Genomic DNA, 19,538 nt, shown 5'->3' on the forward strand with positions numbered 1-19,538 from the left:
GGTTGGGGTTTTGCCCTAATTCAATCAACAACAAGGCAAATAAATTCAAGTGGAATCAATTGGATTTACATACCTTGAGATGACATGATGAATTTGGCACGAACACAAGCGAGAAAACAAGATCAAGAATGGCGATTTTGGGTGTTTTTCGAGTGTTTGTAGGTTGAAGACGAAAAGAATGAGGAGCAACTCATTCTCATGTCATTTTACAGAAAAAAAGGGAAGCCCCTTGTATCGCCAAAGGGCTCGCGCCTCTTTGGCATGTTCTTGTCCTTTCTAGCGAGTTTTGGGATTTAACCCAAAATGCCCATCCAAAAATCAATTTCACAAATTTCAACGACGGAATTAAAAACCGTCATTTTCAAACAAAAACGAAATAGTGAAATTTAAATTCGCTACTCTCACAAATTTCAACGACGAAATTAAAAACCGTCATTTGAAATAAAAACAAAATAGTGAAATTCAAATTCGCTATTCTCACAAATTTCAACGACGGAATTAAAAACTGTCATTTTCAAATCAAAAACGAAATAGTGAAATTTAAATTCGCTGTTCTCACAAATTTCTAAAGGCGGAATTAAAAACCGTCATTATCAAATCAAAAACGAAATAGTGAAAATCAAATTCGCTATTCTCACAAATTTCAACGGCGGAATTAAAAACCATCATTGTCAAATCAAAAACGAAATAGTTAAATTCAAATTCGATATTCTCACAAATTTCAAACGACGGAATTAAAAACCGTCATTTTCAAATCAAAAACAAATTAGTAAAATTCAAATTTGCTATTTACATAGATTTCAAATGACAGAATTAAAAACCATCACTTTTCATTTTGCAAAAAAAGACAACAACACAAAAAAAATGAAATAGCGAAATTCAAACCCGTTATTTTCACAAATTTCAAATCACAAACAACGGAATTAAAAACCGTCACTTCCTCACAAAAATAAAATCACGAATTTCAAATTCGTTATTTTTCACAATTTCAAACGACAGCGTTTAAGAACCGTCACTTCCTCACAAAAGCAAAATAGCGAAATTCAAACTCGTTATTTCAAACGACGGCATTAAAAGCCATCACCTTTTTCAAACAAAAACAAAATAGTGAAATTCAAATTCGCTACTCCCCACAAATTTCCAATCACGAGATGACGGCATCAAAAACCATTATATCCCAAAAAAACATCGAATGGCGGAATTCACATCCGCTATTTCTACAAACTCCGAACAACGGCAGTAAAAACCCTTACCTCTCTTCAAAATACGAAGTCTCGCATGACAATAACAGAAACCGCCGTCCATAGGAGCCAGGCTCAAGCCTATCTCTTTCCGGCGCCGCAAACGTCCAATATAAACACCGAAACTCCCCAGCAGGATATCGGGGACCTCCCCACGGACCTAACTAACTCAAACAACCTCTCGAAATAAGCCCGTCCAACACGGATATTTCCCGCAGTCGATCATTCGACCTTCAATATCGCTGCCGAGCCTCAAAACGCGCTCGCGCCACGGCTGGCGAGCCTCCAAATGCACCTTCAACGCAGCCAGCGAGCCCCATCATATCCGCGACATGGCTGACGAGCCTCAAAACGCACCTCCGACATAGCTGGCGAGCCTCAAAACGCACCTTCAACATGGCTGGCAAGCCTCAAAACACACCTTCAACACAGCTGGCGAGCCTCAAAATGCACTTTCAACACGGCTGGCGAGCCACATCATATACATAACACGGCTGGCGAGCCTTTGCGTGCAAACAAGAAATAATTCAAGGACATATCCCGAAGATGCCTCAGGTATGACTATTTCCTATGGTTGGCGAGCCTTCGTACGTAGTCTAACAGACTTTAAATGACCCACACGGGTAGTCGAAACACTCTAAAGTGTTCCCGATGACAGGTCCTTGACTTGTATCCCCGAGTCGCCTTGGCATCGTCCTTCCCGACGGCAGGTGCTTGGCCTGAATTCTTTCGAACTGCCTCGACGTCGCTTCTGTCTCTGGGTTTTAATCTTCGATCTTGGGGGCTATACTTTGACTTTCGCCCTGTCAAAGCCTCAGTCAAAGTAGGGGCTCTGTAGATACCCAGTATCTGTTGAATACCCAACAAACACCTGATCATTATCGGACTACAACATGCTTAGGAATCGATACGTTTAATCGAAAGTTTTGTATAACTATACGTCGGAAAACTCAAAACGATTTCGAAAACACCACATTTTTAAAGCTTTTCAAAAGTACTTGGAGTGTTTTATGCACGACGACGAGGTCGCCATGACTCTAACTAGAGTCAAAACCAATAGCAGACCAATAACCGACCCAAAAATTTAAATCTTGACTCCAACAACGAGTAAAACCGAGTCAAACACAAAAAACAAACATCCCAAAGCTTCCATGTTAAGTATACACGGTATACTTGAATGATCAAGCACAACAATCATGCCATCCAAAACCTAGGATAGAACAAATCATGATTTCAATTGCGCGATAGTGACAAGCCAGATCGAAGACCCGCGAAATGGCTCGTGCCTCTTCGAATAGTCCATGCGGCCACGTCGCTCAAAACGCACACAACCACTCAATCCTCTATAAATACCCCTCAAATGCCACCATTTGAAGGTACGCGAGTGTACGCCCCCTCATTTCTCCCTTAAAATTCAAGACTCGACTTCTCAAGTCACAAACCGACACGTATTTTCGACCTACCGATCGAAAATACAAGTCATACACATTGTTTGGTACCGTCATCGCGCATTAAATCACTTGATCGACCATCACTAAACTAAACAAACACTCTTTACATTGCTAAAACGGTTTTCAACCGAGTTTTCCGACCTAACAAGTTTTTACACTTCCGTCGATTTCTCGTCTTCAACCTAGCATGTAAGTATGAGGGTGTAATTAATCCTCTTCTTTCATGTCTTTTTATCAGTTTTTATGACCTTAACATGCTAAAACATGCATAACATGGTCCAAAATAGAGATCGAATGAACCAAAACCGAGTTTTGACCGGAAACAGAAGCCCCTAGTCACAACTAGGTGGCTCGCACCTCAATGGGCTATCCATGTCATAACTCAAACATGTTTGAGTTCATTCTTTCCATTTTCACTTCATTTGACAACCGTTTTTTACCATTCCAAATCATTTTTATGATAAACCCTTTTAACCATAAATCATGTTCACCCTTGGTTCCTCATACCATGACGGTTCAATCCATGTTTTGGTGATAACATTCGGTTATTTACATTTTTAAAGGCATTTTAAATTCTTTTATTCATTTCTTTACATTTCAAAAACAACCATATTAGTCATACATGCATAATCATCCTTGGTTCCATATACCATGTCGGTTTAAATCCGAGTGCGATGATGAACATTGACTAATTACAAGACAATGAACTTAATACAATTAGTTTATAATCAACATTTTCTAAAACTATTCATGTAAAGCTTGCAAAACCAAACCCACATCGAATATCGTCAATACAATGATGATTATTCAAGTTCTGTTCTTCATATTCACACAAAAGCGGTCTAAACGACCTTTTCAGACGGAAACGGGTTCAAACACCCTTTTACAAACCATTTCACAAACATTTTCAACAGTCAGGAGACGTCCCTTTGGATGGTCTGCTGCCTCGCGCCTATACAGGCTTACTGATTTCCAGTTTTTAAACCTAGATAGGGCCCTATGCATCGCCTTAAGGCTCGCGCCTTAATAGGGTGCCTGATGCAGGTCTTGCTTGCTTTCCGGCACTTGTCTAGGACGATCCTGACTTCGGTTAACCCGAATACAGGACGGATCAGATAGCAAGCCTGCCCTTTTATTTTGTATTTGCAAAACGCCTTTCTAAGACAAATGGATCACGTTATGCACCACAAACCTAACTCGGTAAATGGATGTTTAATTTCCGTCTTGCATGAAAATCAACCTTAAATCCAACTTGACATCAATTACTTGATATTTGGATAAACAACCGACATAGAAAGCTCACATGTTAGGTTTAAACTTGTGGATGCGCATTCATGCATTTACCCGTTTTATCTACTTTTGCATTTAACCAACCAAGATCGATCAGTAGAGGCCGCTACCGCGGGCGGGATTGGGTGTCCGATTAAAGGGCTTCCCAATACGTACCTTCACCTCTTACTCAGAAACTTTGGATAGTGGACGATATTATCCAGGGCGAACGAGAGTCATTCTAGAGATAGGATGCTAATGAGGGACGACTCCTTATCTTTAGTACCTATGTCAAACACCGCTTTTTGCCTTGGTTGACCTAGGTATAAAGTGGATTCGAACAGTTTCCAAGCATCCCACAATTGCTTGGTGGCGACTCCGAATATCTATTGCATTGTTTCGAGACCCTTGTCGATAGGAAACCGACCGATCTAAAGCGATCCGGTCGAAAGCATTTTTACGCCACCGAGAGTGGCTTTCAGACTGTCGTGCGTCCACGGATTGGCTTCGCGTGGGGGTGACCCATGTCCACAATAATAACTTAAGTTCTAAACATAAAAATAGGGTAAAAACAATTGGACATGATAGCTTATCCTCTTACGGTTTTAACGGTAGGTCATAACCCCAAAACGAACAAGTAACGAAGGAGTTATGGCCATTTTACGAAAACTGGTTAGGCTGAAACCGCAATGGGCTGCTTCCCGCAACACATACAAACTACCTCTTTATCCCCAAATCAATCTTATCTTATCATTACAATCCAATTGAATAATAACATGTAATTAACAAGGAATTTCATATGTATACTTGAAACGGAAGTCAAAAGTTTACATATCCAAGCAACCAACTTTACCCAATTGTTCTCAACTCAATAGTTTACAAACTAACAATTTCATGACATAATTAAACACAAATATTAAGCATGAACAAGATGGTTTACTCGCTAATTCATCCATGTAACTAACCCAGTTCATCCATGTAAACACTCATGTAACCAAAAGACTAGAAATTTCTCAAACAAACATAAGATGGTTTGACATACAAACTAATTCAACAAAACATGTAAAACATGAAAAGATTCAAACTTTAACACACATATGAGTATACTACAACATATAAACATAGAAAATTGACATAATATCGAGTAACCAATCACCCTTACCTTTTAGCTGTTCTATGAATAAGATTCCGACTCAATACTAACCCGGAATGCTAAAGTTTCATCCTAGAACAAGTTTAACGCAAAAAGGGTAAGAAAACTCGTCTCACTAAAACATGGATTTTAAAAAAAGTACAAAATCTAGAACTTTCATACCTAGAAAGATGGAGGACGGAAAGAGGAAGAATTTGGCGCGAAAATAGTTGAAAACCGATAAGAAACGATGCTTTTATAGTCGTCTTAAGATTGTAGGTGAAGGTAGATGGTAATGGAGGAAAGTTGCTGAAATTTTTTTGAGAATGAAGATGGTAGTGTTTAGGTTATGGGATTAGTGGAGAGAAAAAGATAAGAGAAAGGCCCATTGTTCATCCTAGGTCCAAAACCTTAAATTGAGTTGATTTCCCACTAAAATACGTCTCAAACCTACTATAAACTTATAACGGATATTTTTATCAACATCAATATTATTATACATGTAAAGCCACATTTTTATAAAAACGGATTTAAAATACATTAAAAAAATAAAATGTCTAAGTAAGTTATAAATTGCAATACGGAAATTTCGCAGGTGTTACATCGTTGGACAGCGCAGTATTATAAAATGCGAAGACTTAAACATAAATCATTTTCGATGGTTCCTTTTATCATTCCTACACCTAATCTTTCTCTCTCTCTCTCTGTCTGTCTCTCTCTCTCTCTCTCTCTCTCTCTGTCTCTCTCTGTTGGAGCCGGTGTCCTCCAGTTAGTGCGGATAACGTTATTGCACGTACACTTGTACGAATAAGTGGGAGCTTGTTGGGGCTGGTGTCCTCCACAGTTAGTGCAATGACATATAAATCTCTAAAAGGATTAAAGGGTATACTTTTGTATTATTATCAGTTGGTCCACGTTTATCAATAACGGTTGGCTTGCTAGATAATTTTGACGTTATTGTCATACAGATGGCAGTGATCAACTGGTCCCTAAAAGTCACACCTATAGGATACGTTTGAGAGATGTGACGGTATGAAAATACAGTCATGTTGATGCCTAATATGACTAAGCAGTTAGTCGGAGTTATTGACTAATAATTAGTCAAACGCGATGTTGAGATAATTATTTAATACGGATTAAATAATAATGGCTAAGGTGAATTAAGCAGTTAATTCGTAAATTGAATATAAACGATTATATTTAATTAATGTATATTGAATTAATTAATTATACAATATTGTCATTGTCGGACAAGTATTAACATGTCGACTGATTCATGTTATTAGTCGATATTTTAATATCCGATAACGAGTGACGATTTATAATTAAAACCCGTCATATACATTTAGCAAAACGAGTCGGACCACGAGTTAAATAAGGAGAAAGTGGAAAGCCCGCTCCCTCCCCTAAGCAACCTCACGGCCGAAAGAACAAAAGGAGAGCTTCTCTCCTTTTGACCTAATGATTGTCATTTGCACAAAAATTAGGGTTTTGGAGGCATTCTCTCTGAAATTCTAGATCTCACATCAGAAAACTCACAAATAGCTCTCTCAATATTGCTAGGCAATTAGAGAGTAATTTCTAGCACAAGGGGCATAGTCTCAGACGATCTTGGGTGCAACAATTAGGAGGAAATCTATATTGATTTCTGTTCTTAGGCCGAAATTCACAGGACCCGAGGTTGATTCTTGTTCTTTTATCGTTTCTCTTGTTTTTCGTTTATGACAATTAATCACATGTTAAAATTGCGTTATAGTCCTTAATGTTAAGGAGTTTTATACGGATATTACCCTACAAGTGGTATCAGAGCGAGGCCACGTAAATTTTTCTTCGTGATTTTCATAAAACGATTTGAATCGATATTTTTTTTTGCCTTGAAAACCGTGACCTGTTATACACGGCTGTTTAATTTTAATTTTTTTTTTGTGCTGTTGTAAACAGTCAGCCGAACTGTTCAGGTCTGATCAGTCGATCGAGGACTGTTAGTGTCTCGATCGATTGGTTTTGTTTGCGATTTGTTTTTGCATATTGTTATTATAATCGGTCTTTATAACAATATGTTAAAGTTTTATCAATTGTAGATTTAATTTTATACAATGTCAAAATTGCAATTGGTTTTATTTTGTCAAATCGATTTCGAGAGGAAATATGCTCTCGGTTGAGCCGCTGAAATGAACCGCTGGAAATTTTTTTTTTTCGTGTTTTATTTTTTTGTGGCCATAAAATGTACATTATACGGATGTTGTACACTCGCTTGATTGTGAAACGGTTCACACACGTACCATTTAGTTATTTTAAAGCGATTTAAAGTAACGTATTGTCATGAATTAAAATTAAGTTGATAGAAGCGGTTTTGTCACCGAATTTTAATCGTTAAAAGGTGGTTTGGATAAATTTAACATAATTACAGAATTATGTCACGGATAAATTTTGTTTTAGTTGATGCAATTTTATTTATCGTTACTTTTGAATGCCATGAATGTTTTTTTTTATTACGTATTTAATTTTACAAATGGTTGTAACTTAGTGTGGCCTTAGTAAAACGTGTTACCGTAATGATGGAACACGGTCTTGGTTGTATTTTGAGATCTCGCATCTCCGTTTTGGATTTTTCCTTGTAATTACAGTTTTTAATTTAGAATGTAAATAGGTTTATATTTTGTAAATTTTAAATTGTAATTTTGAGAAGACCAAAGATGGAGATCGGATGCTCACTCCCGCTGCATGGATCAAGATGGAACATCAAGACAAGCTTCTCGGGTCCAACGGTGGATTCCAAAGTTGTATTAGGTTTATCTTGCTAGGATAGGCCACACTAGGACTTTTATTTACATTTTACATTTGTTTTATGTTTTTCATCGTAACGATAGTTTGAATCATATTCCGCCTAAAACCAAACCACCTAATATTTGCATGAAAACTGACTCGTATAGAGGTTATGCGTTAGTTTTCTATGACATACAGATGTCACACGGACTTAATAAGCCATCACCTAAGTTAATTCATTCACGTAATGCTAGATTTTCGTTCACTTTAAATGAATTAAAACTAAGTTGATGGGATCTTCCTCGTATAACCATAAATTGAGAATAGTATTTATAGGTCAAACTCCAATGAATCCCTTCTTCGTCGGTAGGCATAATATGACCCCTTCTACGTCGGGTAAGTTGGAACTGATTGACCTATTTTATCTCAACACTATGGTCACTCGTAAAATCCTGTGATTATAGTGGACTAAAGATAGGATTTACGGAAATCTATCGACCGAGAGTTCTAACGATAGAACTAGCCAAACAGTTGGCTTATCAATTTACAAAAATTGAGTCTTGGGATCATTTGTATAATTCTTGTGGTAGATCGATTATACAAGTGCAATGAGTATACACGTTAAAATGAATTTTAATTAGACTTAAATCACCTCGATGAGTTGCTTATTTCGTTTTGTTTTTCTTTCTTTTTCAGTGTAGAACACGATCATTTAAATTGCTAATAACAAAATGGCTGGCCGTATGAACGACCCAATGCCAAGTGCCACATTGGACCGTGAGTCCTGGCTTCGGATCTTTATGAATCAGATGAATCAGTCTACTAGACTGAAGAATGATGGATCAAACTTCGCGGATCGGGAGGCGGCATTACGGAATGCCGCCATTCCGACGGGAAGCTCAAATATCCGATAGAGCCCATCCCGCCAAACCCAGGCCCCACGGGCCGAGCTAACGAGATCGCCACGTATAGCGATTTCGTCATGGAAGCGGGTGCGATAAAGAACGTACTCATTTTTGCAATGGAATCCAATTTGCAGAAACGCTTCATAACCCAAGGTGCAAACAAGATTTTCACCACGCTCACTAAGGAATTCTCGAAAGCACCGAGAATCGTGACCTATGAGCATACCTGTCGCTTCTTTGAGCAAAACTCTAGAAGGGCCAACCGGTTAGCCCACACATTCTCAGCATGATTGAGAATATCGAGAAACTGGAGGCACTTGATTGTAAGATCAGCGAGAATATCGTGATTGACCGCATGCTTCATTCACTCCACGATGGTTTTGCGCTCTTTAGAGCCAATTACTATATGAATAATTTGAAGAAAAGTCCTCATGCACTACACTCCCTTCTCTTACAGACCGAGAAGGACATGAAGTTTAGTGGGAGCCTGAAACGGGATGTTCTCGTTGTGTCAAACAAGGGCAAGGGTAAGGGCAAAGCTCAGGCAGACCTAGCAGTAGGTAAACCGAAGTTTAAGAAGTCGGGATCAGGTAAGAGTGGGCCTGGTGAGTCGAGCACCTCACCAGGCGCGACAAAGAGCAAGACCGGTAACATGGAATGCCACCATTGCCACAAGACTGGGCATTGGAGGAGTATATGTCCTGTATACCATGAGGATATAAAAGCAGGTCACGTTACTCTTGTTGGGACTCCGAAACATCGAACCCCTCGTAAAGGGTGAGGTGGACCTGCGTGTCGGGAATGGAGCGTGAGTGGCTGCCGTCTCGAGGGGAACATATGTGATCCAGCTTCCTAGCGGATTTGAGTTATTTTTATATAACTGCTATTATGTACCCAGTCTATCCAAAAACATTATTTCGGTTTTACGCACTTGACAAACTTGGTTTTTCATTTGTAATAGAGAATAATAGCTGCATTTTCTCATTACACGATATGATTTATGGCAAGGCAGTCTCCATGAATGGAATTTATGTTTTAGATCAGACCACTGAAATATTGCACGTAATGAATAAAAAGTTAAAGGTTGGTGACAAAGATCAAACTTATCTATGGCACTGCCGTATGGGACACATTAATGAGAAACGCGTTAAACAACTCATAAAGAATGGAGCTATCTCGGCCTTTGATTTTCAATCATTTGGCACGTGTGAATCATGTCTCATTGGTAAGATGACTCGAATTTCCTTCAAAGGTGTTGAAATGCGCGCTGCTGACCTATTAGGACTCATACATACGGATGTGTGTGGACCTATGTCAATCACCGCACGAGAAGGCTATAGGTATTTCATCACTTTCATGGACGATTTAAGTAGATATGGCTATGTCTACTTGATGAAGCATAAAAGTGAGTCCTTTGAGAAATTCAAAGAATACAAGAATCGAGTACAGAACCAACTGGGCAGAAAGAATCGGTGTCCTCCAGTTAGTGCGGATAACGTTATTGCACGTACACTTGTACGGACAAGTGGGAGCTTGTTGGGGCTGGTGTCCTCCACAGTTAGTGCAATGACATATAAATCTCTAAAAGGATTAAAGGGTATACTTTTGTATTATTATCAGTTGGTCCACGTTTATCAATAACGGTTGGCTTGCTAGATAAGTTTGACGTTATTGTCATACAAATGGCGGTGATCAACTGGTCCCTAAAAGTCACACCTATAGGATACGTTTGAGAGATGTGACGGTATGAAAATACAGTCATGTTGATGCCTAATATGACTAAGCAGTTAGTCGGAGTTATTGACTAATAATTAGTCAAACGCGATGTTGAGATAATTATTTAATACGGATTAAATAATAATGGCTAAGGTGAATTAAGCAGTTAATTCGTAAATTGAATATAAACGATTATATTTAATTAATGTATATTGAATTAATTAATTATACAATATTGTCATTGTCGGACAAGTATTAACATGTCGACTGATTCATGTTATTAGTCGATATTTTAATATCCGATAAGGAGTGACGATTTATAATTAAAACCCGTTATATACATTTAGCAAAACGAGTCGGACCACGAGTTAAATAAGGAGAAAGTGGAAAGCCTGCTCCCTCCCCTAAGCAACCTCACGGCCGAATGAACAAAAGGAGAGCTTCTCTCCTTTTGACCTAATGATTGTCATTTGCACAAAAATTAGGGTTTTGGAGGCATTCTCTCTGAAATTCTAGATCTCACATCAGAAAACTCACAAATAGCTCTCTCAATATTGCAAGGCAATTAGAGAGTAATTTCTAGCACAAGGGGCATAGTCTCAGACGATCTTGGGTGCAACAATTAGGAGGAAATCTATATTGATTTCTGTTCTTAGGCCAAAATTCACAGGACCCGAGGTTGATTCTTGTTCTTTTATCGTTTCTCTTGTTTTTCGTTTATGACAATTAATCACATGTTAAAATTGCGTTATAGTCCTTAATTTTAAGGGGTTTTATACGGATATTACCCTACATTCTCTGTCTCTCTCTCTCCCTCTCTCTCCCTCTCTCTCTCTCTCTCTCTCTCTCTCTCTCTCTCTCTCTCTCTCTCTCTCTCTCTCTCTCTCTCTCCCAAACCTCTCATCTCACTCTATACATCTTGGGTGGCCTTGAACACTAATCCGGGAAGGTAGACGGGCTATGCATGGAGTCATAGAGTCGGGTTGTCGCCGTCATCGACATCGGCGTCGGTCTGCGTCTCAAGGCGAGTTTGTGAATAAATCTTATCTTTTAATAGATCTTGAATAGTTTAATGATAGGATACGGTTGCTACTTGTAGGATTTGATGTGCAGTCTTGCTTGGCTTTGTATGACGGACGCACTTTCATGGAATAACAAAAAGGTAGGGTTTCTCTACTCAGTCAATTGTGTAATGAATTTAAGATTGTGGTAATTGATTGATTGATTAACATGTTGATATTGGTTACTTGACATTGGTCGTTGATATTGAGAATGGTATTGTTGAGATGAGACCATTTTCGGGAGATGGTTCCAACCCCATGTTCGCCTCTTGTGGCTCCCGCCACAAGGAGGATGTGCACATTAATGATCTGGGTGCGGTCATTGTGATAAGTGGGACTTAGATGGGAACGGCTGCGGTCCCCCACTGGTGGTGTGGATTACCTGTTGCGATGGGTAATCTGGCAGGACTACGCACTTGGGTGTGTAGTAAGTTAATGACTGATATAGGAGTTAGAGATTGGTTTTGGCATTGAACTGATTGTATTGTTGTGTTGTGGATTCTTTATCTTAGCTATACAGTTGACTGACCCCGTTTGTTGTTTTCAAAACTGTGGTGATCGATTTGTGGCATGGGAAGCAGGTTGTTTAGCAGGTGTTGGTTGATGTGTTGCTTGCGGGATATGGAGGAGATTGAGTCACCACGTTATCTAGCTAGTTGCCGCTGTACTTTATGCTTAGAATTTCCTTCAGTTGTATCAAAGTTGTTTTCTGTTGTTATGAGTATGTAAACTGTAAGAAACATTTAATAAACGTTCTGTTATTGTTTATTTGATATACTTACCTCGGGCAACCGAGATGGTAACGCCCTTACTTATTGGGGAAGATCTTGTCAAGGCTCCTTGGTAAGTGGGGGTGTTACATCCACCATAGAACATTTAACTAGATTTACTAGCCAATGTAGAGAGGCTGCGAATAATGACTGTTCGAAACTAAGATTGTTTCCTAGTTCATTAACTAAAACAACATTTAGTTGGTATGTTCATCTAGCGCCAAATTTCATCCCTGATTGGGAGGCGATGAAAAGTCAGTTCCATAACCATTTCACTTGAATTGATCCTAGGATAACTATCAGTGATTTAATAAGGATACAACAAAGGACAATAGAACCTGTCGATGAGTATTTAACTAGATTTAAAAATGTTAAAATTCGATGCCATTTGAATTTACCTGAAGGGGAATTTATAAGAATTTCTCAAGATGGTCTTCCAATTCCTTTTAGGAAGCGTTTTGATGGTATCCTTTTTAGGAACTTTATAGAACTAACGGAATCAGTTAGCAAATATGAGCAAGTGTTATGTGAATAAAGTCAACAACGTCAAAAAGTGTTCAATTATGTCACCATTGAAGAAGAGGATGATTTCTGTAAAGTTAAGATAGCGGAAATCCCAAAAAGGCCTCCTTTTCAATGTGCGCCATTAGAGCAGAAAGAAGTTTCTGCTAGTACAGACATGAAAAATAACAAAAAAAACGTCTCTACACCTTTGACATAACCAAAGGGGAAGAAATTTTTAGGCACCTGCATGGTAATAACATTATTAAAATCAAGGGAAATCATAAAATTCCTTCAGCGCAGGAGCTTAAAGGGAAAACTTTCTGTTTATCGCATAACGGTAGATCTCATGCTACCAATAATTGTTTTTTTGTTTAGGAATGTATTGCAGGATTTGATTGATAATGGTCATATTTTGTTTTGAAGTAGTGACAATGTTAAAACGGATGATGGGCCATTTTCGGTGTTAAATTTTGAATGTAATATGTTGGTTATCAAACCAACACTAACAATTCCAAATGGTGATTGGCAGGGGGAGAAGGCACAACGTTTGTTTGACCAACTGGTGGATAAGCGTTTGTTAATTTTTCCGAAAGTGGACAACGTGGAGATGAAAGGAATTTGCAAGTGGCATATGACTGAACTTCACACCACTGACAAATGTTAGACTTTCGGGCCTTTTTTGCAAAATTGGTTAAGAATAGGAAGATTACACTGCTTCCATCTGACGGAGAAGCGTTAGATTTGGCCAACGAAGGCAAGATATTAGACGTTTTGAAGGGGAAGCATGACAAGACTAATGAAGGGTCCATGCCTAAATCCTATAAGGAGGCTGTTGTGGCGGATCATAATGATGCACGTTTGATCCAATGCGTGCAGAATTTGCGGAGGAATATGTATCTAAGTTGTGGTGATATGCTACACTTTGAGCTTGTTCGAACTCAAGCGATTCCAAATGATCCTAAATGGGTGCCGGCTTATCAGCGTCGTACAGTAAAAAGGATAAGAGACCTCGAGAATGTGGGTCCCAGCAAAGGATCTCAAGGAATGCAGTCCCTTAGATTGGTCAGAAAGCCTCTTAGTGATTTGAGGAATGAGATGAATGACTTTGAAGGAAAAGGTGTTCTTGTTGTTAGGTTCTTTAACCCTCTAAATAGACATTTCTAATGTAGATCTAAGTTACTAATTAATTTAGATGTGAAGAATCTAGTACTATGCAAACAAAATAAGAGTAAAAAGAGAAAACGATTTTTCCTTACATTTGAATGAGATGGAAATATGGGCACAAGGATGGACTCCTTCCAACCTTGTTCTTGAGCTATGAATATAAGGATGATCCTCCAAGTTTCAAAGTAGAAACTCTCCTTTTAGTTGCACCCAAGACTTACCCTTAACACTAATATAATTACTAACTAGGTAAAATATATTAGTAACCTTAAATTTATTCTAATAATATTATTATTACTACACTAGTAATGTTTTGTGATATTAGAATTTTCTAGAACAAACTTTAAGCATAGAACTATTTTATGATGTGAGAGAAAGAGAGTTTTGCATGAGTATTGAGTAAGTAAAATAAGAGAACTCTATTCTCACATATATGGGAGAGGGATAATGAAGCATGGGGAAGGGAATTCCCTTTTTCTTTTTGTCTTACCAAAATAATAGGCTAGCTTAGGTGTGTTTCGGTGTGATGATTATGTTTAATCCATAAAATAATCAACTACACACACCCTAAAACTACCCATTAAAAACCGGCTCCCACTACACTAAAATGGATTTCCATTTTACAACTTGTATTTTGTCAATTGTAATGTTTGACATGTGAAATGTAACATGTCATTAGTAATATAAATGCATATTTAAGTAATTAAATATCATTACATATCAAGTAAATTACATTTAATAAATTAACAAGTAATTCACAATTACATGTATACAAAATTGGTCACATTAAGTCTAGTTAATATAATCTACAACATTTTGCAATTATGATTAACAAATTGTTCTTATCTCAAATGTTTCATAAACATTAATCAATTTTATTAATATAACATATTAATTACTAAATTGAATCTTATTAAATCACATTACAATAAGATATATAACTCTCACTCATTGATAAAAATTTGTTCAATTTAAGGATTTAATTAATCTGTATCGACATACAATTAATTAACTTATCAGTTAAGGAAATTGTCCTATAGGTGTGACCTTAAGGGATCAGCTGATCACCACCGTCAAACGGTAGTAACGGCAAACTCTTGTCAGCTAATCATTACCGCTTAATGTTGATCAGTTGACAATATATTGAATCATCCCTTGTGTATTCTTAATATGAGATTTAAATATGTGATCGCACTATTGTTGAGGACATATATTCCAACAATCTCCCACTTGTTCGAGACAAGTGTGCGTCACCAATTATCTTGTCCTATTACATCTCCCACTCAATGCAAGGTGTCTTTTAGGTCGTACTTGCATGTGATCATATCTAGAGTGGTTTCCTCGATCTGGAGAGTAACTGTTTGACCGGAATTATCTATCGTAGATACCTTCCAAGCGTGGCCACGCATTTCCAGTTCACTACTCCTCGAGTGGCCCTGAGATTTAGATAACACTGACAAGGGGTTGGACAATTTCTATCACATTGTTCCCTTTGTTCAACCACAGTTCATGATGACCCAAAATATGCCCATTTGCACTCCATTTTCGGAAGTCGTAGAGCAAAAATCAAAGCCAATCAGAAACTATGCCAACTTGGGCGAACAGTCTCTAGTTAAAGAATCGACTAAAAAAGAATACTGTAGTAGCTCTCGCCACGACCAGGCTATATAAAAATTACTAAAACTCTATATGCGGTCACTGCCCGACAGAGGGTCCCATACAGTCTGCCTATGTGATCAACTAGTTATTTATGACCCTATGGCACTTGAACTTGCCATCAATCGACTCACATTCTAATCACTACAAGACGTCACCTCATATAAGTGACTAGGGGCCAATACTATGTTAATCCAGTTCACTTTTATAGGGTTCAATGGTGTCCTTATAACCTATTTGGATATAACAAAGTAATATAAAAGAGTTTTAAAATAAAACTCAAACGATAAATGCGATTATCACATATGAACAATCAATACAATATTATTGCTTCATATCTCATAATCTTAAGGATATAAAATCCATGTTACTTCATGGTGGTTTGGTCAGACCTGTAATATAAGCTTGGTTAGAGGATATACAATATAATCCACTCATCCCAACTTCATTAAATTGCTATTTCTTTCCTTCGATGTAATCTTTTAATTACATGTATTTTCTAAGCACATATCTAGACTTAAATCTAGGCTTGGGCTCTTTTACTTGAAAGATGCTCCCAATGTTATCATATAACTTGTGATAAGATCCATGGTTTAAAGGATTTACTTTTATATCCTTTACAATCCATCTTATCCTTACCACAAAGTACTCAGACTCTATGTGTAGAATTCACAATGACTGATTTTTCAAGGTTGTTCTCGCTATTCGCACTTCTGACAATTGACTACAGGATCAGCCTAAGAAACTTGAGCTTTTGTAACCCTTAACACAAAACTCCATGTTTCTATAAAAGATAAGTATGAATCCTTATTTCTTCTCAAGAACTCAAGGATGTATCTAGCGGCTATCTATTGACCCTAACATGGATTGACTTATCTTGCTTAAAGCATACAATTTATCAGTGCTTGAGCATATCTTAGCACATTAGGTCGATTCAATGGCGGAAACATTGGGAATCAATTTCATGCGTTCAACAATTTCAGATTCAGTGGATAACTGTGATTCGGATCAAAGTAATCCTACAATCCATTGGAATAAAATCCCTCTTAGATTTATCCATGCTGAAATCATGAAGAATCTTATCAAAATAAGACTTTTGACTTAATGCCAATATCCTTTTAGATCTATCTTCATAGATCTGGATATCTAATATGCGATGTGCCTCACCTGAATCTTTCATCTGGAAATGATTTCCCAACCACCCCTTTATAGAGGCAAGCATCGGTACATCATTCCCAATGAGTATTATGTGAAGACAATTTTTGTTCCCACTAAATTTCATGTATAATTATGGTTCTTTGAAAAATCAAATGCAACCATTCTCTATTATCACATGACTGGGAAAAATGATTTTTACAATCTTTTAATACTTTGCTTAAAACCACATATGGATCCCTTAAGCTTACATAGCATGTTAGAATTCTCAGACTTAAACCTAAGATTAGTGTCACACACACATTCTCTTCTAAATACCTATTTAGAAAAGCGGTTTAACATCACTTGCCATGTTTCATCAAAATGAAATGCGGCAATTACTAACAGAATATGGTTAGATTAACATCACCATGTTCATCTACGCTATTGTATACTTGAAAGCTTTACTTCAAAGAGACCAATATCTTAAAGTAATTATTCTTAGCTTTGCGTTTAGAATCTATCACTGATTGTAAAACCAAGATTTCTTTGCAATAAATTCCGATTTGGATCACTAGCAACAATTCATTCAATAGATAATAGTTCTATTACCTTCTAAAAGCAACTCTATTTATAACATGTGGATGACTTTTTCGAACATTTTCTCGTGTCATTAATCTACAAAATAAGTTTGTAGCGAATTTTCTCCCACTCTATCTTTTTAGAAATACACCTATTTTTCAAGAAGATAGCTTTAGGAGTGACAAACATTTTTGTTCTTTTGAATGCAAAAGAGCATTAGGCACATGTTATTCTTGAGTTATCTATTAAGATATGTTACTATTTTAAAGACTAATCCCTTCCATATCTTGTATGGGGTCTCGCTTGTGATTTACATTGCGCGTTTTCACTTTAAACAACCCATGCTTAATATTGGATTTCAAATCCCCAAATATGAGTTCAATAACTCATTTTAACTTTCAATCGATCGATCTTACATTACATAAGAAATGTCATGGTTCCATGAATCTTTTAATTGGGAATCAAATTCACAACTTAGGTCTTTACCATATTGAACAAATCATCATCTTTCAATATTATCGATTAAGTTAAGTCGATTCATTTTATGTTATAGATATTAATAGATAAAGAGGAAAGATGTCTTTAGAACTTAAAATGCCATAAACCGAAATGACTTGGGTTGAAAGCCAAGTCATCCAAAACAAAATATAATATTTGTTCGGAGATGCAAAATAAATGAACCTTCCACGTCTAACATGGAAACAAAATAAGTTTTTAAGACAATGTCATAACATAACTACTATTATGAAGACATATTCAAAATAAAACGCCAAGCCAAGTCCATAGGTCTCCATCTATGCGACAGCTACTCTAGCTTCTTTTGGAGATACTCCTCATGCTTGCTTAGCTTTTCCACTCTTCTCATGCCCTAATTCAATAAGAAAGGTGAGAAACACAACTAGTATCTTAATACAAAATTGAGTTGGAAAATTAATATCAATAACATAAACTTTTGGAAGAAATATTACCCAATGGAGTCACATGTCGAGCTTTGATGTCTTCCAAATATTTGGGGCAATTGCGCTTCCAATGGCCTATGCCATTACAATAATGGCACTTATCATCGGATTTGACTCCCCTTTTGAGTTTGGAAGAGCTATTCTCAATAGCTTTCCCCTTACATTTGTAGGGAGTGGGCTACTTACACTTGTTGGCACTTTTCTTAAAATTTCCCTTACTCTTTGCATTGATGTTGAGCACATCCTTGCAAGTGCTTTCATTAAGCCCCATGTCTCTTTCGGCTTGCACAAGCATTTTGTCCAACTCATGGAGATCGGTTTTCAAGTTTTGCATGTTATAGTTTACCCTAAACTGAACATAGCCCTTGATTCGGCTTAAGGAATGGAGCACTCGGTCAATCACGAGTTGCTCGGGGATCTCAACCCCTTGCAACTTGAGGGTCTCAACATACTCAATCATTTTGAGCATATGAGGACTCACTTTTTGTCCTTCTTTGATATTGAGGGCAATGAATTGGGAAGCCGCTTCATATTGAATAATCCTAGGAACTTGTGAAAACATGGTCATAAGTCTAGTATAGATTTCATAGCCGGTGCTCATCTTTATGGCACTCCTTTGAAGATCGGGTTCCATGGAGAAAATGAAGACATTCTTGACCGCGATGGATTCTTTTTGGTAGGTCTCAAAGACCTCCCTAACCGCAGTTGTTGACCTAGCATTAGGAGTAGCGGGAGGAGCCTCAGTATGGTATTTGAGCTTGTCATCACCTTCCACGGCTAAGCGAAGTTGCGCATCCAAATCGGTGAAATTTAAACCATTCTTTTCGAGTTTGCAACGATCCATAAAGGATCGAAGCCAATAAACGGTAGTGAGAGGTGGTTCGGACGAGCTAGAGGATGCCATTGTGATAAATCAATTGACTACAAAATATGAGATGAAGGAAAAATTAACATTTATCGTGAATAAGGCTTGTAAATATTTTAGACAAGTTTAGCATTTACATAATGACCTCCACCCAATTATATAAACGATTCCAAGACCCAAATTCATATTAACTCGGTTGTGAGCCAACGGGCCCTCTACATCCTTACTAATATAATTTGGTAGGTTAACTCATTTAACCGATTCTACACTTAGAACTCTCGGTCGATGAAATTACACTAAGTTCATCTTTAGCCCGGACCTACTGAGACAACGGTCCCTTTAATACTTCCGTTGAGATCAACC

At 37.5% G+C, this 19,538-nt stretch overlaps 1 protein-coding gene across 1 annotated transcript; it reads right to left on the reverse strand.

Moving 5' to 3' along the window:
* Positions 1 to 18,488: 18,488 nt before the first annotated feature.
* On the reverse strand, positions 18,489 to 19,214 carry LOC141618484 (uncharacterized). The gene has a single exon (XM_074435598.1). It carries the CDS (start codon positions 19,212 to 19,214, stop codon positions 18,489 to 18,491), a length of 726 nt encoding a protein of 241 aa, XP_074291699.1.
* Positions 19,215 to 19,538: the final 324 nt, after the last annotated feature.

This window comes from Silene latifolia, chromosome X, assembly GCF_048544455.1.
Source record: "Silene latifolia isolate original U9 population chromosome X, ASM4854445v1, whole genome shotgun sequence".
NCBI lineage: Eukaryota > Viridiplantae > Streptophyta > Magnoliopsida > Caryophyllales > Caryophyllaceae > Silene > Silene latifolia.